This window comes from Pseudonaja textilis, chromosome 1, assembly GCF_049901715.1.
Source record: "Pseudonaja textilis isolate UNSWEBS1 chromosome 1, rPseTex1.2, whole genome shotgun sequence".
Classification (NCBI taxonomy): Eukaryota; Metazoa; Chordata; class Lepidosauria; order Squamata; family Elapidae; genus Pseudonaja; species Pseudonaja textilis.
Window position 1 is genome coordinate 64,860,558 of NC_141990.1, and position 25,702 is coordinate 64,886,259.

General features: G+C 36.8%; 1 protein-coding gene across 2 annotated transcripts in view; it reads right to left on the bottom strand.

Moving 5' to 3' along the window:
* The window catches only part of PRKD3 (protein kinase D3), a 48,648-nt gene that overhangs the window by 11,560 nt on the left and 11,386 nt on the right, over nucleotides 1-25,702 (bottom strand). Inside the window, exons 3-10 of one of the 2 annotated variants that reach the window (XM_026695467.2) lie at nucleotides 16,356-16,494; nucleotides 15,757-15,888; nucleotides 13,205-13,356; nucleotides 11,655-11,844; nucleotides 10,724-10,801; nucleotides 7,906-8,089; nucleotides 6,459-6,582; nucleotides 5,319-5,396 (exon numbers count right to left, since the gene is read on the bottom strand). In XM_026695467.2, the coding sequence (XP_026551252.1) occupies nucleotides 5,319-5,396; nucleotides 6,459-6,582; nucleotides 7,906-8,089; nucleotides 10,724-10,801; nucleotides 11,655-11,844; nucleotides 13,205-13,356; nucleotides 15,757-15,888; nucleotides 16,356-16,494 (1,077 nt within the window). Of the gene's footprint in view, nucleotides 1-5,318; nucleotides 5,397-6,458; nucleotides 6,583-7,905; nucleotides 8,093-10,723; nucleotides 10,802-11,654; nucleotides 11,845-13,204; nucleotides 13,357-15,756; nucleotides 15,889-16,355; nucleotides 16,495-25,702 lie in introns of both variants that reach the window. The other variant, XM_026695466.2, reaches the window with a different exon arrangement.

A 25,702-nucleotide genomic window follows, 5' to 3' on the forward strand; every position in this document is an offset into this window, starting at 1 on the left:
CACTTGGCCACTGGTTTATAATGACTGTTGCAATATCCTGAGTCATGCAATTACTTCTGTGACCTTCCCAAAAGCAGGGTCAATGGGGAAGCCAAATTTACTTAACAACCATATGACTAACTTAACCACTGCAGTGATTCACTTAACAACTGTGGCAAGAAAGGTCATAAATTCACTTAACTGTCTCGCTTAAGAACATAAATTTTGGGCTCAGTTGTGGTAGTAAGTCAAGGATTGTATTGTATATTGTAATTGTATTGTATTGTATTGTCAGATTTTAACATATTCTAACATTAAGAAAGAATTCAAAGCTATCCCCCGCCCTCACCTGGGCTCTTCTGACCATCTTCTGACGGAGGGAGCAATAGAAGCATTACATGATTGCTTTGAGTGCAAAGATTGGTGCATGTTTAAAGAAGCGGCAACATATAACCAACATATAAACATAGAGGAGTATGCCACCACTTGTGTCTGCATATGTTCAAAAGTGCATTGAGGATGTCTGTGTCCTTAACAACATTGTTGTGAAGGCTAAGGAACAACCATGGTTGACATATGAGGTTGAAACCACAGAATGTGGCTTTTAAATCTGGCGATATGTTGGAAAGTAGAACAGTCAGAGCTAATTTGAAAAGCACCATAAAAAGAGCAAAGCAAGCCCGTCGTCAGAAAGTTGACAACTTTTTTCAGGACACGATGAACTCCAGGCATATGTGGCAAAGAATCCAAAAGAATTACAGATTGTAAGGTGGCTCCATCAAGATGCAAAGATAACACAGACTTTTTAAATGAGTTGAACACATTTTTTGGAAGATTCGAGGCATCAAATAGCACCCCTGCAAGGAAAGCTGTGACCCATTCTGACAAGCAAGTACTTAGCTTTGATGTTACCTCAGTCTGGAGGACATTGCAGAAAGTTAACATTCGAAAGGCAGCAGGCCCAGATAATATCCCTGGACATTTATTTATTTATTTATTTGTCGAGCATATATTAGTTAACAGATATAAGTAAACATGTTTATTAATACATGAAATGGATATGAATAAAACATTAGGACGGGGCAGTAGGCACGTTGGTGCGCTTATCCATGCCCCTTAAAAACCTCTTAGCAATGGAATGAGGTCAACAGTAGACAGTCTAAGGTTAAAGTTTTGGGATTTGGGGAAGAAACTACAGAGTCAGGTGGAGTATTCCAGGCATTGACCACTCTGTTGCTGAAGTCATATTTCCTGCAATTGAGTTTGTTGCGGTTTACTTTGAGTTTGTATCTATTGTGTACTCTTGTATTGTTTTGGTTGAAGTTGAAGAAGTCACTGATGGATAGGACATTGCAATAGATAATTTTATGTACTATGCTAAGGTTGGACCGAATGTGGTGTATGTCTAAGTTGTCTAAGCCTAAAATTTCAAGTCTGGTGGCATAAGGTATTCTGTTATGAGTAGAGGAGTGGAGGACTCTTCTTGTGAAATATCTCTGGACTCTCTTGATTGTGTTAATGTCCAATATGCAATGTGGGTTTCAGACAGATAAGCTGTATTTAAGAATTGGTCTAACAAATGTTTTGTATACTCGTTAGTAGTACAATATTACCGGAGAAAAAGCTACGCAGGATTAGGTTAACAACTCTTAATCTCTTTCTTTTTTTTTTCTCTCTCTCTTTTTTAAGGCATGTTCTTAGGGAATGTGGGGGGTGTTGGCTTGTGTTCTTACAGATATTTTCAATCTTTGATTGTAGCAGGCAGTGATCCCATCATATTTTAAGACAGCCATTATTTTGCCAGTGCCAAAAAAAGTCTACAATTATGGGTCTTAATGATTATCATCCAGTTACACTTACATCCATTCATTATGAAGTGTTTTGAGAGCCTGATAAAGGACATTATTGTATCTAGCTTCCCTCCAGAATTTGACTTGCTTCAGTTTGCTTATTGTCCAAATCATTCCAAGAGGATACTATTTCTTCTGTTCTCCATCTGAGCTTGGCGCACTTAGAGGAAAGAAACACTCATGTGTGAATGCTGTTTGTCAACTTCAGTTCAGCATTTAATACAATCTTTCCTCAGCATCTAGCAGACAAACTGGGCCTCTTAGGCTTTAATACACTTTTGTGCAATTGGATTCTTGATTTTCTTATTGACAGGCCCCGGTATGTGTGAGTTGGGGCTAATATTTCTAACACCATTTTCTTGAGCATAGGTTCTCCTCAGGGCTGCATCCAAAGTCCACTGTTGTGCACCCTGTTAGCCCATGACTCTTGTGCCACCAACCATATTGTGAAGTATGCTGACAATACAACAATAGTGGAATTATTCAAGATGACAATGAGGGTGCTTACCAAAAGGAGGTAAAGGGTTTTGCGAACTGGTGTAATAAAAACAGGCTTATTTTAAATGTTGAAAAAACTAAAGAGATCATTGTCGATTTCAGAAAAGGCAGGCACAACCACATCTCTGTGTATAAATGATTCACTTGTGGAGATGGTTAGCAGAATCAAATTTCTGGATGTGCAGCTAAGGAGTAGGCTGGCTTGATCACTCAATAGCGAGACACTGGTGAAGTGGACACAGAAGCATCTGCATTGTCTGCGTCGCATGAGAAAAATACCTCTTCCTTCCCCTGTCCTTACCACTTTCTATAGAAGGACAGATGGGAGCATCCTGTCATATTGCATTACAGTCTGGTTTGGGAAGCATTACTGTTTCAGACAGGAAGGCGATGCAGAGAGTGATGAGGATGGAGAAAAGACTATTGGAAGTTCACTCCCTTCTATCCAGGACATAGCATATAAGTGATGCTTGAGCAGGGTCCGCTGTATTGTCTGAGACGCTATACATCCTCTTCATGACCTGTTTTCTTGTTACCTTCTGGAAGGAGGCTTCATGGTGTCCGAAGCAGAACATCCAGCTTCAGCCAGTTTGAATCTGGATCTGCTTCTTGCCACTACGTATTCAAGATGGACAGTGATTAATATTTATATGTATTTATATGTTAGGGTGTAGGTATATACCGTGTTTCTCCAACAATACGCCCCCCCATAGGAAGACCCAGCATGTTTTCTAGGCATAAAATGAAATTAAGCCCCTCCCCACAAATTTAGGCCTAGTTTAAAACATGCAAAATTGGGGAGGGAAGGCAGGGGGGGAACTTGCCATTAGGAGTGCCCCGCGGGCAGCTACGCCTCACCATCAGCCACTCCTAACACCATGCTGGAGCACGGAGGGCTCCCTTACCCCTCCCTTACCCAGGTTAGCAGGCGGGTGGCGTTGGCGTGGATGTCCGGCAGCGTTTCAGCTGCTTCTCTGGCCTCTGTAGCTTCCATGGTTCCCAGCGGTGCTGGCGCCTCTCTCGCCAGCACCATCTCCAACAACAGCATCTGAGTCGCTCCCACTTTTCCCCCATCCCCGTAACAACAGGAAAAAAAAGATTTTGAGGTACCTGGGAGCGCTGCGCGCTGCATTTTGGTTTAATCCCAAGCGGCTGGGTGGGCATGAGAAGAGCCAAGCGAGCGTCTTTGCTGCTGCTACCCTTGGTGCTCCAGCCTCGGGCTCTGCAAATTTGCAAAAGTCCAGATGCACAGCCCATTCCTGCATTCCAAGCACCCAGGACGAGCTGCAGCTGTCCTTCTCTCGCCAGCGCTGTCTCAAATAACAACGGCAGCAGCAGCGGGAACCGTGGAAGTTACGGAGGTGGCTCCCCCACCCAAGAAGCGGCCCAAAATGCTTCCACGGTTCCCGCCGCTGCTGCCACTGTTATTGGAGATGGCACTGGCAAAAGAGGGACAGCTGCAGCTCGGCCTGGGCGCTTGGAATGCAGGAACGGGCTGCGCACTGGGACTTTTTCAAACTTGCAGAGACCAAGGCTGGAGCACCAAGGGTAGCAGCAGCAGAGACATTCGTTCGGCTCTTCTCACACCCACCCAGCTGCTCAGGATTAAACCAAAACACAGCACGCAGCACTCCCAGGTACCTCAAAATCTTTTTTTTCCTGTTGTTACAGGGATGGGGGGAAAGCGGGAGTGACTCAGACACTGTTGTTGGAGACGGTGCTGGTGCACGGGGGGGAGAAATTAATTCACACACACACACACACACACACACACACCGAAAAGACGTCCTAGCCATTTTTTCAGGGCTCAAAAAAAAATAAGGCCTGGCCTTATTTTGTGAGAAACAGGGTATATCTGTATGTGTGTGTATGTGTATCATATGATATATATACCATCATATCATATCTATATGTGTGTTATGTATGGGTACACTTTTGAGAGAAGGCAACAGAATTTCATTTTTAATGTGTGCCAGTGTGCCCACAGTAAAAAATGACAAAGTTATCTTATCTTAGATGCTGCATCTATTGTAAGTACATGCTGGTTGATAAATCCTCAAATTCTGATCACGTGACTGTGGGGATGCTGCAACAGTCATAAGTATGAGGACTAGTCATAAGTCATACTTTTCAGTGCCATCGTAACTTCAATCATTAAATGGTCACAAGTCAAGGATTAGCTGTATGTCTATGGCATATCTGTGTGTACATGCTTATACATGAAGTTTTATAATACATGCTTTACAATTCCCCTTATTCACAGCTGTTTATATCACAGACCAAAACCATAATTTCCCTTAATAGTCATATCTTTTTCCTACAACTTAACTCCTGATGCAAATATTTCTTTTCCCCACAAAACAAGTAGTCCTCGACATACGACCACAATTAAGCCCAACATTTCTGTTCCTAAGTGAGACATTTGCTAAGTGAGTTTTGTCCAATTTTACAACCTTTCTTGCCACAGTTAAGTGAACCACTGCAGTTGTTAAGTTAGTAACATGGTTATTGAATGAACCTTGTTTGTCGTAAGGTCGAAAAAGGTGATTACATGACTCGGAGACATTGCAACCATCATAAATATGAGTCAGTTGCCAAACATTTGAATTTTGATACATGACCACAGAGATTCTGCAATGGCCATAAATGGTCACAAGTGAAAAATGGTCACAAATCATAAGTCACTTTTTTCAGTGCTGTTGTAAGTTCGAACACTCACTAAACACACTTGTCAGTCAAGAACTGCCTGTATTTCACATTTCTCATTTCTTTCCATCAGATTATAACTATATAAATTACAATATGTAATGCACAATCAAAACAGAAAGTAGTTCACCAGAGATAAAACTATAAAACTGCATCTCATTATAAATATATCTATACATATTAACAGTTTTAAATTGTACATCATCTAGTAGAAAGCAATTAAAATGAAATGATAGTAGGCAAATAATATTTTAAAGAGGAGTTGAGATGTGGATAATCTCTTACCTTGTAATATTTTGTCCCAGATTCATTTTGAAATAGCGTAAGACTTTTACTGTCTAACCTCCAGTAATGCCTTTTTCTCTGCAACAAAGTACAGTTACGGTTTATGAAGCAACTTTTCATTTCTTTTGTATAACTGCCCATTTTAAAATCAAACTCTTAGCAGCTAAATATGTACATTTATATATGCAACATATAAATTATGTACAGACACTATTTACTAGAATCAATTTCAAAAGTTTCAACAGTCCTGCTTATGTTTGGATCCTTTTAACAAAAATTATAATCTGTGTTACAATATTCCTAAACTAAATATTCTTAAACATTCTTGAACTGATGTAGAAAATAGTTATTAAATGAACACAGAATTTGAACAATTTCCTTGTATTGGCTATGCCATTTTTTGGCACAAGGAGCTAAACCCAATTCTTAATCCAAGGCAACAGCATTAGGTATCAGCACCATGGTCACAATGCTTTGCAAAAGTCTTTATGTGATACAAGAAAGCCATTATATGCCTCAAGATTATTATTTTTTTAGCATATGGAAATGATACATTAGTCAGGACACTATAATGCTAATAGAGTAGTTATTTGGCTGCCTAAGATTGACTTTTCTATTCATGCTCGCATCCTTTCCAAGATGCACCATAGGGGGTGAGTCAGTTTCACGCCAGAAAGAAAAACAAACAGCATCCAGTAGTATCATCCGGAGCCTTTTCCCTCTGCCAAAATCACCAGGCTAACAGACATTGCATCCATATTCCACCCCAGAAGGGATCTGTCCATCTGCACAAAACACTGGCTCATCTTCCCACTGAAGTGGTACCTATTTATCTACATGCATATAACATGCTTTCAAACTGCTAGAGCAAAAACAATCTCCAAAGTCATGAAGCCACTGAGCCACCGTGCTTCAGGAGATGATTAGATACAAAACTTTTCTATTTTGTATACCTTATCTTATTCACAGAATTTGATGGGGAGATCCAGATTGGTCTCCATTTGTAATACTGTCTTTTTCCATCTTGTCTTTCAATTTTTATCTTTCTGTAAGAAATAGTTCCATTTCTTGAATGGAATATGAAATGCCCTGCATTTGGAAATACAAAGTTTTTCACCAAGAAGACAGCTTACTACTTACCAGGTTGTCTCGACTTGTGTAGTGAACCATCCATCCTTCTTTTACCATTGTACTGCTCTTCCTCTTTGTGTGTTTGACCGATTGTACAACTCTCATTAATGGAATGTTATTGCTTGTGGATGGGCTATTGAAGAATAATAAATTGCACAATCATTTATCATCCCAGAGGTGCAGCAGACACCACTAATGTCTAAATAATGATCTTCAATAGTCTGCAACATAGCATGTTGGGCTGGAAGCATCTCTCTGATCATTCATTTCATCTACTTCATCAGCCATTTGCTTGGAATGAGTGTACAATCTCTTTGGCTACTTTGTGCAATCTGGACAAGCTTGCCCATGACCTGAAGACCTCTTTCTATTTCCAATATTGGGCATCTTTGCATTATACGATCAAAAGAGTTAAAATATCTTGCTAGGATAAAAAGCTGCTATGCACCATTTATGTTCACAAAATGGTGTATAAACTAAATTCCAAAAATTTCTAGTCAAATTAAAGGATTTACACTAACTTAAAAAAAACAATAAGGCAGAACTCCTGTATAAATGAGAATAATTTCATTGTATTCAACTTTCCTTTGCATGGCAAAACAAGCACTATAAAGTTCTATTCTACATGAGACCCAGCGGTCACCTTCCATTTCTACAGTCACGGCAGGAGAGCATTCTGTTCTGTTTGTTCAAGCCAAGCCCTACTTACACATGGAAGGATTTAAAACACATAGCAGATAAAATGAACTTTTATTTTAGATGAAGAGACAGTACTTTTGTGAATGTTATACAGTAGAATCAACTTGCTGTTACAAACTTTCTGTTTTCACAATGTCATTCTGAAAAATTAGTTTTTATTATTACTACTGTATAATTTGGAAAAAATTTCACAATATTCCTTTTATATGGCCATGTAATGAATTATAAATGAACAATTTATCCAAGTATACTCTTATTCCAGGAATTACACTTGCACCTCTACCTTTTTAATAATAATTTTAGAGCAAATTAGTTGCATTACAACTTGTACACGCATATAAAGAATACAAAAAACTTTTTTTCAATTTGCATCTATGCTCCTTTAACCTGACTTAACAAGACATACATTCATTGTAAAAACTGATTCCTTACATTTTCTTCCGAATTAATTTACTTGCATTAGGAATGACTTTGAACTGGAATCAGTATAATAAAATGGTCATATAAATCCAGACCACATTTTCCATGGCTTACCCAGTAAAAAAAATATTTTTCATGTTGTCTCTTTTATTTCCACATTGCCTCTCTTAATGAACTATTTTTTGAGCCTCCTTATTGGTCAAAAACCACCTAAACAAAAGTGTAAATTGCACAATATATTGTCTTTAATATCAGACTTAGAAACCTGGAAGCAGAGGATGATGTGCAAGGATGTATTACATGTGTATCCCAAGTGCAATATCTTGATTTCACCAACCTGATAGTTTTTACAGCCTCTTCATCTTTGTCTCCATCAAGATCTGTTGGATCCATGAAAAACATTTTGTCTTCTGGAGGAGATGGTTCTTCCACATCATCCAGTCCTCTCCCAACATCACTATTCATTTCACTGCTATCAACCTCCATTGGCATATCAGTATCTTGACCTGGGCTAGCTGGTTCTTCTTCCCATAACAACAAAATATTTTTAAATTCACAATTTTACAGTTCAATATATGTAAAATATATTAAGAAATATATCACATTCATACAATTTGAATTAAGTATCTATCTTTATGTACTAGGCTTATGGAAAAATCCCCAAAACTCAGCAGAACAAGCAAAAACTTTGGGGCCAAGCTTTGTTTTGCAACAATACATCTTGCATGTAGGTACTTTAGGAAATAGGGCACTAATTCTCCATTAGTGGAAAGTTGGCGTAAGTATAGTTTCCATCACTTATGCCAGGTGACTCTTACCCTTCTGATGCAACATCATGACCAGACCTTTCCAGGAAAGGGTGTGGACAGGATGACAATCTGAGAACAGATCTCCTTCTATACCTGGTTCAATGCCCACGTATCGAATTAAATTTGGTTTCCTGTAGCCTCAATCACAGCAGGTAACCAAGGATAAGCAGTCCTCACTTCCAACACATATGAATATACAAACACACATAAACAATTCTCACTTTTGCGAGCCACAGAAATCAAGCTACATAAAGTAAATTTGAGAATAGTGCTTTAATCTGCTTCAGAAAAAGGCTGTCTACGTGTAAGCTATAATTTAGCTGTTTCTTAAATGATATTTAGGAAATACCAAATTGAGGTGACATGAGACAGCATTCTATACAAATTTTTACATTAAAATTAAGTTTGAGAAGACAATTCTGTAATCGTGGAAAGGATACTCAGTGATTAGCAAGACAGAAGAATTAGCATGTTGCCAATCAGCATTTTATCTTGTTGTTGTTGTTGTTGTTAATAAAGGAATGTTTGCTACTCAGATCTTTAGGACAATATGGAGCATAAATGTATATATGTAAAACCTATTTGACACTTTGTGTAAGATACAGATTTAAAATGTTACATAAGATAAAAAGTAAGATATGACTATGATGGAGCCTGCCCAATAGGGATGCATGTTGCGATTGCCTTGCTTAATGGCCCCACCTCTTGCTCTCCCTGATAAACAAACTGAGCATCGTTAAATCGAGCACAGGGTGTCTCAGAGATGGGAGAGGCCCCAGGAAGCCTACATAGGCCCAGGGTTGCCTGCCTGGGCCTTCCAAGGCTACCTTCTGAGGCATCTCATGCTCTGTTTCTTGCCCTTCAGGGTACCCACAATCCTTCAGCTTTCCCATCCAGTAAGCAAGGGGAGATCAGGCAGGTCAATGTTTGCAGTCTTCAGCCATCAGCCTTCTGACAGACCCATCCTCATGGCAAACCTATGCTATTTTGCAACAGGTTCTGTTTTTGTGATACTGTAGAGATTATTTTTTTAAGAACGTTCCATTCTTTTTAAAGAGGCTTCATTTGTTTGTGGAGTTTATGGAGCTGCCTTAAAAAAGGGAGCCCTTTACATGTTTATGAAAATAACACCTGCTTGCCACAAGGCCAGGTTTGTAAGAAAGTAGATCCTGTATTGGCCTGGATCCGTCTCTCAGAAGCTGCAAAAGCTAGAAAGCTGAGTTAGATTTTGCTGGGCTCAGGAGTAGGCTGAGCCCTGCAAGTCCTTGGAAGGGAAAGAAACTGGAAGCTTGCAAGCTCCAGTCAGCTTGATCTCCCTTTGCTTGCTGGAGTTTGCAAATTCCAGACGGCCTGATCTCTACGGGGAAAGGCAGCTGGATACTTGCAAGGTCCAGCAGATTCGTGCCCACTAGAACTGACCTGATCTCCCTTGGATGGAAGGACCCAGTGGGATGGGATGGGTATATGAGTGAGCACTGTAGCATCCCTGTAGTCAATCACAATGGCAAAAGACCATTTTGAAACTGGGCCATAAGTAACTTTTTGGGAGTGTGTCATAATAACTTTGAACAATTGCTATGTGACTGGTCATAATTTGAGGACCAATTGTAGTGAGTATTCCTCTTCAGGGCAATTTAAAAGAATTAGACAAGTATTCATTCTAATAACCCTTGTAAAAACTTCAGGCATTGCTAAAAGCAATGTTTTGCCTCCAATGCTGATTTCTTTCTAGTTGTTCAAGTAGTCCTCGACTTACAACCAGTTACTTAGTAACCGTTCAAAGTTGAAGCAGACCTCCCAAAGTTACTTACAATCCAGTTTTGAAATTATGGTCACTGTAATGCCCCTATTCTCCTTCCCCAATGTGAGGTCCGGAACTCCAGATATCTACTGTACAGAAAGTAAATGGGCAGCGGGATGGAAAGGAAGGTATGGACCTAGTGGGGTGGGAAGCCAGATCAAGGCCTGCAGGAAGTGGAGCACAGGTTGCTTCAGAGAGTGGGGAGAGGCCTTGGGAAGCCTTCCAAGGCTCTGGGAGCACTAAGCCTCCCAAAGCCTCACTTCCCCTGAGGCATCCACACTGGAGAGATAAGGGATAGGGATCATTAAGTGAGGCAATCAGATGGACTTCTCACTTAATGCAGTCACAATTTGTGACCATAATGAGCAGGCTCCATAATGGTTATAACTCAAGAACTATTTGAGCTATAAATAAATTCCTTCACTATGCTTGTCTAACAATTTTGGTATATGCAGAATATGGAAAAGAGGTGCAAAGAAAAGCCATGCATGTATATCATAACCCAAAGTTATGTTTCCAGCAATACTTTACAAGACATATCTTACCTCCATTGAAGACTACTTCTCCCAGACAATCTTTAGGTACTTTAGAGGCACAGCGTTTATGACAATTAAATCTGCAATCTAAATTAAGGGGAAATTTTTGTTTATGTATGTATTTATTATTTTTGTATAATCTCTTTGAAACCTCTTTTTGAAGTCACTTTTATTTATTTTCAGGACATATTTTTAAAGTAATAAGAACATTCAAATAATTCTTTGGATCAAAGCTGAATTTTTGACATAAAGCTGTATGTACTACCATTGCAAGATTATTTTAATTTAATTCAGTCATTCTAACTGAAGGAGACTGATGAGAGCTGGAGCACTCCCAAGAAGATATCTTAAAATTAAGATCTAGCACGGAAGTAGAATTATCAATATCTAAACTGCAATTAAGAAAGTGAGTTGTGAATTCTCAATCTACCTGTTTCTTTGTCAGCATCAGACATGGTGCTAAGTGTATTTTACAATGGCATTATGCATATTAAGATTTTAAGCAGGATTTGAAATCATAAACATTTTTCATCCTTGTCAAAATACTAATAGTCTTTTATGATCATAATAAGTTTAGGCAAATAGGGCAGAAAGCAGAAAACTAATTGCAGGATAAATAACACTATCTATACTGGATTAATTTTGAATCTAATAAGTTTAAAAAGTAACCAAACATTCACCAGGTAATACTAACCAATAAGGAATTTCTTGCAGGTAAATGATTCAACTAAGAAGGGAATATTATTCATCAACTGTATCCAGTATATTCAAACAGCAAATTGTTAAAGGGAACAGAGCCTTCCATAAAATTTCTGTCATCTTATTTATATAGCTTCTTGTTCACCATACCATTCTAACCTGCTTATTCAGCTTTAATTTTATAGTTAAAAAGACTTTAAAGTCTTGATAGTTGACATTAACTTTCAGAAAAAACACCTGCCTTTACACTGCATTCCTTGGCGAAAAAGGCCTTTGAGCAATCGCTTGCAGTACTGACATATGGTGGGTCGAGTGTAGGAATGAACAGCAAAGGTATGTGGGACTTTCACCCGGCAAAGAACCATTTTTTCCATCCATATCGGACGCCCACTCCATGAAGGAATCCTTTTACTAGGTTCTGGATGGCAACGCTGCAACAAACAAACAAAAGCCTTCAACCCTCCGTGGCCATGAATAACCCTAGACCAATCACTCTCTCTTAGCCCAATTCATCTCACAGGGTTGTTGTAGGGAAAACAGAAGGAGGAAGGTGTGTTGGATATGTTCACCATGAGTTATTTGTACAAAGGCAAAATAAAATAAATAAAAATAAACTCATGAATAAAGACAACTCAGTAATAACATACTTTTTGCTCTAGATTCCAACCATTCCTGACTCCAAAATATTTTCCCAGCCTCCTCCCACAGCAACAGACCAAGAAATTAGATCAAAATCTAATCTAATACAGGTAGTCTTCGGCTTACAACCACAACTGGGACAAAAACTTCCATCTCTAAGTAATGTAATTATTAAGTGAGCCATGCCCAATTTTATAACCATTTTGTTGCAGTCAATTTCAGTTTCCCCCATTCCCTTTGCTTATTGGAACGTGGCTGGGAAGGTTGCAAATGGCACTCGGGTGAACCAGGGAAGCTGTTTTATTCATCGGGAATAGATGCTAATTGCCAAACACCCAAATATTGGTCACTAACCACATGGATGTTGTGACAATTGTAAGTGCAAGTACCAATCAACACTCACTTTTTTCAGCTTCGTCATAGCTTTCAACAGTTGTTAAATAATTGGTTATAAGTTGAGAACTAACAGTAGAACAATGTGTCTACTACAACACTATTTCTACTTATGGCTGGAAACAATTCCTCTATGTGAAAATGTTAGCATGAATTGACGAAAGGAACTTTCAACATTTGTCAGCACTTGTCAGGCAGCCATTTCTGCCTCTTTTAAATGCTTCCATTATTACTTTAGTTGAGCTTATGCCCATATTTTAGCAGTACCAACAGGCAAACAGGAGTCCACCAAATTTTGAGAAACCCTCTTCTTCCTGTGCACACTGATCTTCCTCATCTATCAATTGGCAGTCTTAAATCCAGGAAGCCCTCTCTGGTACTCGCTCAACAGCTGTCTAACAATGTTGACATCAACACATAGTGGAAAGCCAAATGGGCTGCTGAACACCCAGATACAGGCAATTACATAGATTACCCTACATAAAAAGTGCCAGGTTTTGACCTTCCTCGCCAGCATTGGTCAACTCTGAACAGGATCCATACCCAACATGATGTCTGCCAGGACTCATTGTTTAAGTGGGGCCTTGTCTCTACCCCTCAGTGTGACTGTGGTGCTCCTTGACAAAATATCCATCACAAGTTCCATATGATTAAGGAGAACAGGAATTAGGATTATGTGCTTTAGGTAATAACAGTATATTACCAAATTGATTTTAATTTTTCTTTAATTCTTCTTTGAAAAGAAAAAAAATTAAATACCTCTTCTATGGATGTAGATTCAGTTTGTACAGATCTTGGGACAGAAAGTGCAGCTCCTGGTAAAGACACATTAGATAGCCGCCTTTTTCTTACCCCACTGCAGTTATTTGGAATCTTAAAAGCACATCGCTTGTGATAATTTAATCCACACCCTAATGAAATTAATACAGAGTTATTAATACAGAGAGGGAGAGCAAAGGAGAAGATAAACAGTCTTTTACTGATGATGCTACACATTCTCTAGGATTCTATTTCATGAAAGACAGATTAAGTGAAATATATGGCAAAGATAACACATTTTTAAACAACTGAACCAACACCTCTAACATTGCCATGATCATGTAATTAACAGCAGATCTCTACAATGCATGGAATGTTTTTGGCCTGAATATTTGCTTTTCTGACCGCACTTCACCCTGGCTAAAGCTGGAAAACAGTGCCTGTTATGCAATTCAAGCTGCTGCTGATTTTCCTCAGTTCTTTCCCCAGCAGATTATCTTAACACTGCACTCCTGAATATTAGAACCACCAGATTAAGGTACAAACTAATGAATAGGCCTTTGGGTTATTAATGCACCTGTGCATTAATACATCAGAAGAGGTGCTTCAGAATTATCAAGGGAAGTATACTCTATATGCACATTGAAAGAAGTGCAGGAGTGCATACAAAACACTTTCAAATGATTAAAGAAACTGAATTTTTTTTTAGACTTCAACAGCTGCTTCAAAAGCTGTTCCCAACTGTCCCCAGTCTCCCACTAATAATTTACCCAGCACTCATTATTAATAACTTGATAATGATTAGGAAATAGACATGTGGAAAGAGTTTTTCATTCTAGATAACTTATAAATATATTGAAGTACAAAAAAACCGTAAAATATTTACACTGATAAATCCTCCCACACTGTATTACCGTATATACTCGAGTATAAGCCGAGTTTTTCAGCACATTTTTTGTGCTGAAAAAAAACCCCTCGGCTTATACTCGAGTGAGATTCCCTCTGAAAGAAAAAATGGTGTGGAGCTCCGGAGCTGGGCAGCCGCTTCCCTGCTTCAGTGTTTCCTTTGCAACTTGTAAGTATGGGGGTAATCGGAAGCAGAAAAGTTCTTGCATGAGGATATATTGTTTTTTCTTTATTTAACTGTTTTTAGGGGCGGGGAAAGACCCACCGTCATGTGAGAACAGACACGAAATCTATCCGCCTGAAAATAAGTGTGTGTGTGGGGATTTTAACAGAGGGAAGACATAGGGAGAAGGCAAAAGCGACGGAAGATCCTTCAGGGAAACTGAGTGGGAGACTCACCCTTGGTCCAGATTAGCCCCCTTCCAGCCTAGAGCCTAGAGCTCAGAAAACAACGCGAGCCGCCACCACCACCTCCTCCTCCCCCTCCTCCCGAGCAGACTGAAAGCAGCTGGGGCTGAGGAAACGAAGCCACCTCAGCTCGTGTTGTTTTCTGAGATCGCGAACCTAGAGCCTAGAGCTCAGAAAACAACGCGAGCCACTGCTACCACCTCCCCTTCCTCCTCCCGAGCGGACTGAAAGCAGCTGGGGCTGAGGAAATGAAGCCACCTCGGGTCGCGTTGTTTTCTGAGCCTAGAGCCAGGGCGCTTTCATTGCATGGCGGAGCTTCTTGTTTCAGGAAACACCGGGAGTCGTTGCTGCCCCCTGAGGGGAGGGCGATTCTGGGCTGCGCGATTGGGGGACTTCGTGGCTTTGGGTGGGAGTGAGGATGGACGGAGTCCGCAAAGCGGGGCTTGCCTGCCCTTGCTGGCTGCCTCTGCTTCCTTAGGGGTGGGGAAGGGGGCTCATCTGGACCAAGGGTGAGTCTCCCCCTCAGTTTCCCCTGAAGGATCTTCCGTCGCTTTTGCCTTCTCCCTATGTCTTCCCTCTGTTAAAATCCCCACACACACACTTATTTTCAGGCGGATAGATTTCGTGTCTGAGCATTCTCACATGACGGTGGGTCTTTCCCCCCACTAAAAACAGTTAAATAAAGAAAAAACAATATATCCTCATGCAAGAACTTTTCTGCTTCCGATTACCCCCATGCTTACAAGTTGCAAAGGAAACACGGAAGCAGGGAAGCGGCTGCCCAGCTCCAGAGCTCCACACCATTTTTCTTTCAGAGGGAATCTCACTCGAGTATAAGCCAAGGGTTTTTTTTTTTTCAGCACAAAAAATGTGCTGAAAAACTCGGCTTATATTCGAGTCAATAAGTTTTCCCATTTTTTTGTGGCAAAATTAGGTGCCTCGGCTTATATTCGGGTCGACTTATACTTGAGTATATACGGTATCTCATTATTTCTAATATTGGACCAACATGGCCTTTTGCATACACTTAGATTAGACCTTCTACAAGGAACTGAAACATTTATATAGCATCATAAATCATCTTACTAGATAAGAAATTCATGTATGAAAAGAACTATTAACTCAGATTATGGCATGCAAATGGCGTGCTTTTGAAAAATTTATGTAACTACATACTGCATCTGGGAATTTAGAACAGAAACATTGTTTATAATACTCATTGTTACTAACTGGCTTACCTTCACATTTCAGTCCTTGCCGTACCAAGCCCCAAAGCATCTCTCCACAATAATCACAAAAAGTAGGGGCCTTATAGGAATGAACGTAAAGCATGTGAGGTCGAATCTGGAAATCCTCAACTGTAGCTAATGCTTTAAAAATACATATATAAAAAAGAGTATGTTTTAATGCCTTCCTGAATATTGAAGTACTAAAAAAAAGTGAATATAATGCCTTAAATGCTTCAAGACCATGAGACAAATACCTTTGTCAGCATTCCTGTTTTATGAGTTGACAACCTTTACATAAAATTTAAAATTACCATTTTCAGTATGGATTTGACTATGAAATTTTATACTGTTTAAAATATAATCGTCCACAAACCTCAGAAGTAAAAGCCTACTGAGGTCCATGACATTAGGTCACTACAGTAAATAATCAGGATGAATCAATTTCCAATTTTAAAAAATGTATTTTCATGTTTTCATCTTTAATATTCAATTCCATAAAATATTTCATCAACTCTGCAGTGGGTGAGGATTTAAAAATATTTATATCACAATTTATTAATTACAATTATTCCTAACATGAGGATTGCACTGAAAACAAATATTCTTACCAGACAGAACAACCTCAACAAGATCGCCTTCCCGTATCTCTTCTGCTGATGTAATTCGCTGTAAAATATTTTCTGAGTTCAGATCATGGCGGAATAGGAGAATTTTATCATACATGCCAAAAAACCCACACTCCGGGAACTGCAACAACAACAAAAGCAAAAATCTATATGAAATATACCATAATTTGCTATGCCATAATTTATTATTTTAACATAAAACTGTTAAAGATGTTGCCTAACATAATCACAGAAAACAAAACTGTAAGCATTTGTTGCTGAAAAACAGGTCATTCTGAAGTCATATTATAAGTTTCAACAAAAACTGCCTAACATTACAAGTTTCTAACTGGATCATTGAGGCACTTTAAAAAATTACAATTTGCATATTTCTTTATTAAAAAATAAATTTAAAGATAACGGGCTTTTCTACTTCAAAAATTTGAAGTGAATAAATGGAAATTATTTTTTCATTCCAAACTTTGTTGATGTTGTATGCAATAAAGCTACTGAATATATACATTCCACTTCAATAAGCTAATTAATCTTGACACGTGTACAGTGTTTATTTTTAAACAAAAGAAAGACCTAAACAAAAATATTGTGTTGATAAATCTAATATATACATACCTGTTAAATAAACATCAAATACATTTTAATCTCTTGTGAAATAGCCAACTCTAACATTTGTGTCCTTATGTTGAGAATAAGGCAAAAACCAGTTAAAGATGCATAAATATACGTTGAAAATGACTATGTGATACACCAATTCAAGAAGGGCTAATCCTTCCTGGATTATAAAAGAAACACATCCTGAGAATTGGCTGGCCTTTCTTGTAAATGAGATTTCTAAACTACAAGATATTTTTGCTTCATTTCTTCATTTTTAGGTGGATATAGTGCATGTTTTATACCTTACTATAATTAACTATAAATGGGAAAATGAATGTTCAAATTCATCTGTTGTGATGAATGAATGTTCAAAGAAATGAAAATGGCTATGCATACTTCTATCTATCTTGTTGTATGGAATTGAGAGATGTTAAAAAGGAAAGTTGAAAGCAGTAGGAACAATAATTAAATGTATGAGATTAAAAAAAGAAATAGGGTTAAAATGAATCAGTGCTGAATGAATGCAGACTGAATATAATAGTATTTGATCAAGTACAATGTTGTAAGCAGCCCACTTGACAGTCGCTTGATAGTAAGATGGGCAGCATATAAATAAATAATGCATACATACATATGAACATTGAGCTGATTTGTTCATATGTAGAGAATGAAGACTGAATTACAAAGTAAATATATGATGGATAAATGAACAGTTTCAGAATAAGATTGACATAGTTATGGTTGAACAGACATGATGAGAACCTCAAAAAGAAAGAAGCAGTTAAAGAACAAAAGATCAGAAAAGGGATGTGGTAGAAGAAAAGTAATTTGGAGTTCCCTTTCTTTCTTACCTCATGTCTTTAGTGTCTTTGGCTTGCTATTTGTTACTCCACTTCTGTGCTTTGTAAAAGTGTAGTCATCCCAAAGAAATGGTCAGGTAGGCAATTAGGTATGCTTACACTTCACACTCAATACCCTACTATTCTGTTCATAATTCATAGCAAAATATTCCTGAAATTTTATTTTGGTATTGTCTGTCTTCTTTTATTTATTTAGGTAAAGATAATTTCTCAAAACTGATCTCATCTGCTTTCTTTGTCCTTATCAAATATGCATGTTTTGGCATTGAAAATATTTTTCTCCTGCACCAATTCATCACAATGTGTGACGTTACTAGATTTATGAAATAGCACATAATAAAAGGATCCAAGTATCAATAGATTAAGCTAACTACCAACTACAGCATATTTTATGACCAGCTGAATTCCTATATAAATATTGAAAGTGTTTAGTGAAACATTTAAAAATAGCTATAAGTGTTTAATGAAACATTAAAAAATAGCTATACTATACATTTTCTGCTTGAAGGTCACCACTGCCATTTTTTTCAAACTGTTTTAAGGCTTATCATTAAAATGCTCCACTTTTTGCAACACTGCTTCTAGCTTATTATGGAGGCTCTATTAACATTAATCAGATCCCAGAGTTATCATCAAGTGGTAACCATATATTTATATTCGGATTTCAAACATTCTGAAATTGCTTGTTTCGAAATTCTATTTGAAGATGTATGTGGATTCAAGCAATGTGGCCTTTTGCAATTGACAGAAGGAAATTTTGTCATTCTGCAAATTTTCTAAGTAGTATCCAAACTTCTTTGCTATAGCACTCAGTGTGCTGATAACCACCGGGTCCACTGCAGCCAGTTTATGCCATTATCCCTAAATTTTGATTTTCAGAACTTATTATTTTGTGTTCTTCTCTAATTCTTTGGCACTCTACTATCCCAATATTGCCATATAAATTATTCACTTTCCTTTTTTTAACTACAATTACACTTGGTGTGTTATGAGCCAAGACTTTATCAGTTTGTATTCCTAAATGCCACAATATTTAAACTTGATCATTTTCAAATACTTTTTCAATTATATGTTCCTACCAATTTTTCATTACTGGCACATAATTTTTAAAAATGCTCCAGTGAAACAATTTGGTGACTGTGTTCCATCATTTGTAATCAGTTCCTTTGATCTTTCATGAGCTGAATATATAATCTATTGTTTCTACTGCTTCTTTACATAATCTGCATTTTGAAACATTTGTTGACTTTTCAATTCCAACCTTGATTGCATTATTTCAAATAGCATGCTCTTGTGCAGCTAAAATCAGATCTTCAGTTTTTTCAATGTTCCAATTGTAAACCATTGCCAGATTTTTTATCTTTATTCATTTTCCCCTCAATATTTTGTAGAAATTGATCATATAATGCTTTTGTCAGATTCTCAATTTCTGCAGCGCAGGTATAATCTATCAGTATTATAGAGATGTAATGCAGTGGTCATCAGCTTTCTTGTTTTTCAGTCCAAACTGTCCAGTTCAGTTTGTATCTAGTTAATAATTCCAGCAGCCTACATATCACAAGTATGGCCGAGGTATTGATAGCTTTGATGGTGTTTCCACCATTCAGTTTTATTTTTAACAATTTTCTCACTCTTTGGATGTATTCTTTACTAAACATATTTTTAACTTGTGCATGCTTGATGTAAAATGCCAAGATACTTGTAGGCTTTTTCCTAATGGTTTAGTCATTCAATATTTCAATTCAATTACTATTTGTGATTCTTACCCCTCTTTATTCCTACTGTAGCACATTTGTCAAGCCCAAATTATATTGCTATATTTGTGGTTAAAATTCTTAGTATTTCTCAGTTACTGGATTTCAATTTCTGATCTTCCTTAAAGCTTTAGAATCATCCATATAAAGCAAATGCAAAATGTTATTAGCATTTTTGCCATTTGACAGACAAGATTTATTTTCTTCAAAATCACTGAAAATGAGATCCTAGCAATGACAAAAAAAATCACCCTGCATCAGGTGCAAACAAACAGGCCCACATGTGTAGAGTTCAAACCTTGCCTTAGTGTGTTTACATAATGAGTTCAGACTATTTCCCCACTTGAGACCGCCTCCCAACCAGGATGTTGTTCTTCCATACCCTGCAAGATGTCTCTTCTAATGCTGACATCAACTCTGTCTTCCTTTGCTCTATTATTTTTTCTACATACCTTCTAACATTTTTATACACATTCTAATGTTTAATTCTAATGACAATTGTTTCCAAACATTTGATGATCCAACTATCTAGTAATGAATCAAAGACCCTTTTATCATCAATCCAGACCATATATAAATTAACTTATTGGCTTTTATAATTCTCCAAAACCACTTTATAAATCAGAAGTTAATCTTTTGTATCTACTTTTCTTTTCTATTCTACCAGAAAGATGTTATGTTCTTGTAAATAATCTTGGATGTTCCAAAGGTGCATCTTACAAAAGGCAATTAATTTTTTTTTGTTTTTTTCCTTTGAGAACATTTCACTTATCATCCAATAAGCTTCTCAGTTCTTGGTGAGAAGTGAAATGTTTTCAACGAAAAAAACAAGAAAGTCCAGGTGCCTTTTGGAAATAGCACCTTTGATACAACCATGACCTGGATGATTGAGAATCTTCAAAGATAATCTTAGATTTTGTTCATTATTATGCCTGTGAGTGATTTAAACTTATTATTGATCTATGATTTCTGGGTGGTATCCCTTTTGCAGAGTATTTTTGAATCAGGAGTATGTTTTGCCAGTTAATAATCTGTTGCTGATAACTCTTTTATGCAATACTTCATTAAGCTGTGTAGGTATAACTGGATGCAATGTAGTCAGATATTTGAACCAAAAGCCATGCAATTGATCATTTCTAAGAGATGTTCAGTTTTAATCCTTTTCACTCAATTTTTCACTATTTCTGTTGTTTTATAAGGTCTTCCAATTGATGTCCAAAGTTTCTTCAAGTTTTCTGGTTCTAAGTCAATATTTTATAATAGACTTGTCTTGATTACTTACATTCTTCAATATTTCCACTTTCTTTTTTTTAATTATTTGCATCTGATCTTAATTTTTTTACTTTGACCTCCACTTTGGGATTAAGTGTTTACTTGTGGCTTTCTAATTTCAATACCGAGTTCTTCTGTAACCATCACTGCTATCTTTTAGGCAAACTGACTAGTCTGTTCGACAGATGTAATTTTAATCCTTGCAAAAGCCTTATTTTCATCCTTCATTATAGGTATCAGAACATATGAGGGAATTACTTTCAAGAAATTATCAGTACTTTCTACTGATAATTCTGAATATGCCATAATCTTCTCTTCTAATTCTTCCTTTCAGGGTATCAGTTCATAGGTTGTTTCAATGCAGGCCTATACTGGTTCTGTTGCCATTATTTCTTCTAAGCTATTATTTCTATAATTCACATCAGTTGTTCCCTTTATATTTACAATTATTCTTATCAGAGTTTCTTAGACTATTGTTTTGGAGTCTTTCATTTTCATATTTTTTTTCTGAATCTCAATATTCTATTTTTAGTAATGAATCTCCTTTGATCTACTAATTGTTGTTCAGTGATATTTGAGACTGGGAAAATTATTCTCCAATGTTCAAACATTTGCTTTAAGTATCCCTGCTTTGTTGCTTCCAATTAATAATATGTGATTATGGCACAATTTTCCAACAGAGTATTATTTTGTCTAATCTGTTGTTGTTCTTTCAGTAATCCTACAGAGCTAGGCCCTGATTGCCCAGCTATAGTTCCTGAGTCCCACTGCCCACTTGTTGACAACTACCTAGGAACTTTTAACGTCTGGCACTGTCCTTGTTGACCCAACTGATAACCGATCTAGTATAGAATTCTTTTCATCTTTTCTCACCATATTCTTTCAGTATAAATTTCAAGCCAGTTATACATCCAGTTAGTTACCATGCCACCAGCCCATGTTTAATTTGCTAACCAGAATGTCATGTACTTTGATTAAATCAAGATATATTTTTTCTGTATTATTCTCATCATCTACTATAGAAATAGTCAATTATCAACCAATTAGTTTGCCAAAATATATTATTATTATATTAATTCATGAGCAGTCCAGAATTTTAGCATTTACAGATCAATGTTCTTAATATTTGCTCAGAATACTAATTTCAAATTGATTTACCCATTTTAAGAAGAGACTGGAATGGTATAGGGTCTCCTGCTTGAGCAGAGGATTGGACTAGAAGACCTCCAAGGTCCCTTCCAGCTCTATTCTGATTATTATTATTAATTCCTTTTCCTCTTTTTGAACTTAGATATAACATTTAGTATTTCCAAGGATCTGACTTTCATTAAATGATATCTGCATTCCTCTTGTGAGGACATTAAGAGCTTGTAAAGATATGATATAAATCAAGAAGAATGAAAGGATTTCCTTATATTAGATATTATAGTCTTCTTTGAAAAAGTAGAAGGTAAGGCTAACAGAGGCTATATAATTACCATCTAAGTTTTTGCGACTAATAATTACCAGAGTCAAGCATTTGATATGGGCAGCTATATAACTTCAATAAATAAACTTTTTAATTTAAATGAAATTATATCAGGATAAGAACTCTGAAAGTAAATTATAATCCAATTTATTCTAGAATTTTAAAAAAATTGTAACTGATTACCAACTATCATAACCCCAATTTCAAAATGCAGTCTCCTGACTTGCTATATTATAGAAACAATGCTTAATGCAATGCTCGAGTAACTTTTAAAATCAAAATCAGCCATTACAATTGCACTCATACATGCTGTATTTTGTTTTTATTAATAAAATTACACCTATATATCATATATCACAGCAATATAGGTGTAATTTTAAATTTAAAAAATAAATTAACATTTAAAATTATTTTATATTCTCTTTTTCAATCTCATAAATTTTGATTCCTATGATTCTTATATTTCATTAAGTCATCAACTTTAGTCATCAAATAACACATTTAAAGAAAGTCCAAATATTGAGTGGTAGTTTTAGAAATGTAAGGATTGGATTTATAAGAAAAGATGAAAACAAGATAGGTGAAATCTGAAATCTCTTCCTTGCAAATGGGATACCATGCATTACAATCAAATAGACAACAATAGAAAACAGTTTCAAAGAAACAGTTAAAACAATAAGGAAATTCTCAGTCCAATGTAAGGAGAAACAGCTGTCATAAAAGTAAGTATGATGCACAGAGAAGAATGATTTCTCAGAAGGGTAAGAAAGGCTTCTTTTAAAAAATTGAAAAACATTGTTTTAAATGGAAATCTGAGAAGATAAAGAAATTCCAAACTGTTGTCCTCTTAGTCCTAGAAAAATTAGAGATTTTTGTTTAAGCATCTGCTCATTTAGGTCTTCATCTGAATTATATAGAATTATGCAGTCTACACAGCCATTTTGCTTTTTATAATAACAGAATATATAATAAACACCATCCAATTAACTACAAGTAGTCCTCAACTCATGACCACAGTTGAATCCCAAATTTCCACTGCTAAGGAAGACAGTTGTTAAGTGAGTTCTGCCTTATTTTACAACCTTTCTTGCCACAGATGTTAAACACTGCAGTTGTTTAGTAGCATGACTGTTAGGTGACCTTGGCTTCTTCAATGACTTTGCTTGTCAGAAGTTTGCATGACCCCAGGACAGTGCAACTTTCTTAAATACATGCCAGCTGCCAAGTGCCTAAATTTTGATCACGTGACCATGGGAATGCTGCAACACCCATTAATATGAAAAATGGTCATGGTCACTATTTTCAGTGCCATTGTAACTTTGAATGTTCTTTAAACAAATGGTTGTAAGTTGCAGACTACCTGTCTATTAAACAGCTGTACATTAAACATCTTCATGCAAAATTAGTTAGCTGGAGGGTGCAGCCAGTATTCTGACAGAAGAGCAAAGCAGATTTCAGGCACAAAGATCAATGTTCAAACAGGGTATTGTCTTGTATTTCCTCCCTCTGGGTGTCTACAGAGATTCTCAGTATCCAGGTCATAGACTTTTACCTATGCAATTTGGGATGAACACCCTTCAAATGGTGTGGAAATATAAATCTCCAAGTGCTTCAACAAGCCTCTAAAAGGATGCAAATGACCAGCTGTCTGCGAGGAATATAAATCCTCCCATTTCCCTCCATCCAGTCAGAGCTGAAGAAGTTTTTTGGATGAGAAGTGAAATGACTTCAAAGAAAAAACAGGAGCGTCCAGTTGCCTCATGAAAAAGCATTTTTGGGACCTCCCTCTGGATATTCTTTATGTTGCCTTTATTGATTTAAAGGTACCAATCTTACTGTGATTCCAGAAGATAGGTTTTAGGCAAGACTGGCTACTCCTTTGCAGATCAATATCTTCTTTGCTTGATTATATATTTACATGAGAAATTATAATGCTTGTCTATTATAGTATTTCAATATTTTTATCTTTTCTTCCTATCCCAAAAAGAGTGAAACAAGGATGTAACCCCCATTTTTAAAATTTGTTATTTGGTTTGACAAAAAAAAATGTTATTTGGTTTGACAAAATCTAAATTTCATCTGCCAAAGTTGGCCAATAGAACTGCTTCAGTTCTTCTAAAAGCTGACGATACAGCTATCCTGTCTATAGTTCAAATGATCTTAAGACAGACATCTAACTCCTTATCTCTTATTGTAGACAGGAAAGACTTGTAATAAATTACTATAAATCAATGATAGACTTTTTCCAAAAACTTCACCATTCACCACCATCAAATTATTTTTCTAGTGATCAAATTAAGGCATTTCAATAATTCCTTCAGCACCAGTTATGCACCCCATGATAAATACATTCAAACTCATCAGTCATATGCTGTGCAGCGCACAGATTTGCAATTACTCAGACTCAAGTTCACCAGAACCTGCCCAGCCCAAATTCTGAAGAATCTTGTTACAAACACCAAAGTCTCTCACTCACTGTGATAAAACTAAATGCTGAACTAATTTTTACTGAAGTTCATATGTGGCACTGTCATCTTAATTTCCATCTCAAATTACAGTAGTCCTTGACTTACAACTGATTGTTAAATAATGTTTGGCATTACAACAGTCTTAGAAAAAATGCTTTACAGCCCATAAAGCGCTTCCAGCCATCCTAAAATGTTCCCCCAATCACATGAATGCATTTTAGATGCTTGGCAATTGGCTCATATTTGTGACTAGTCCAGTCTCCCACATTTACATGACCAATATTCGCAATGCTTTTTGCCACTTCTTGAGTGGGGGAGACCATTCAAGAGAATAGATTCAGACTTATGACCACATAATTTACTTAATGACCACCCTAAATTAGATCTGGTCATGTGGATGTCACATCGTATGAATGCTATGATTTTCAACTGAAATTTCAGTCCCAACTGCAGTTCCCATCAAGGGCTATCTATAGTCTTCACTGACAAATTCCTACTACTAATTATCTTACAAGGGAAGAAAAGATATAAATCAATCTCAAAATTTTCCAGCTTATCTTATCAATGTTTGACTTTGTTTAGTCACAGAAGTTGGAGCTAAAGCAATTTCTCTTCAACAATCTTCCTTAAAGGATCTGGGTTCTATGAAGTGGGCTTGTTTGAAAGACTCTTTTCCCACGCTAATTATATAGTCAACATTTTATATTCTGTGAGCTTTTATACTTGTCTGGTTTCTGCCTTACTGACGTTTGAAAAATATTTTTGTTCAAAAGCAAAGAAATTAAATTGTTTTTCCATTTTCCATTTTTCCACTGATCTTTATTTATACAGCCAGCATGCTGATCTAATAACACTCAACCTAACTAATAGCTATGGTAATTCAGAAGAGGAGGCTATTCTCATCCATGTAAGACAA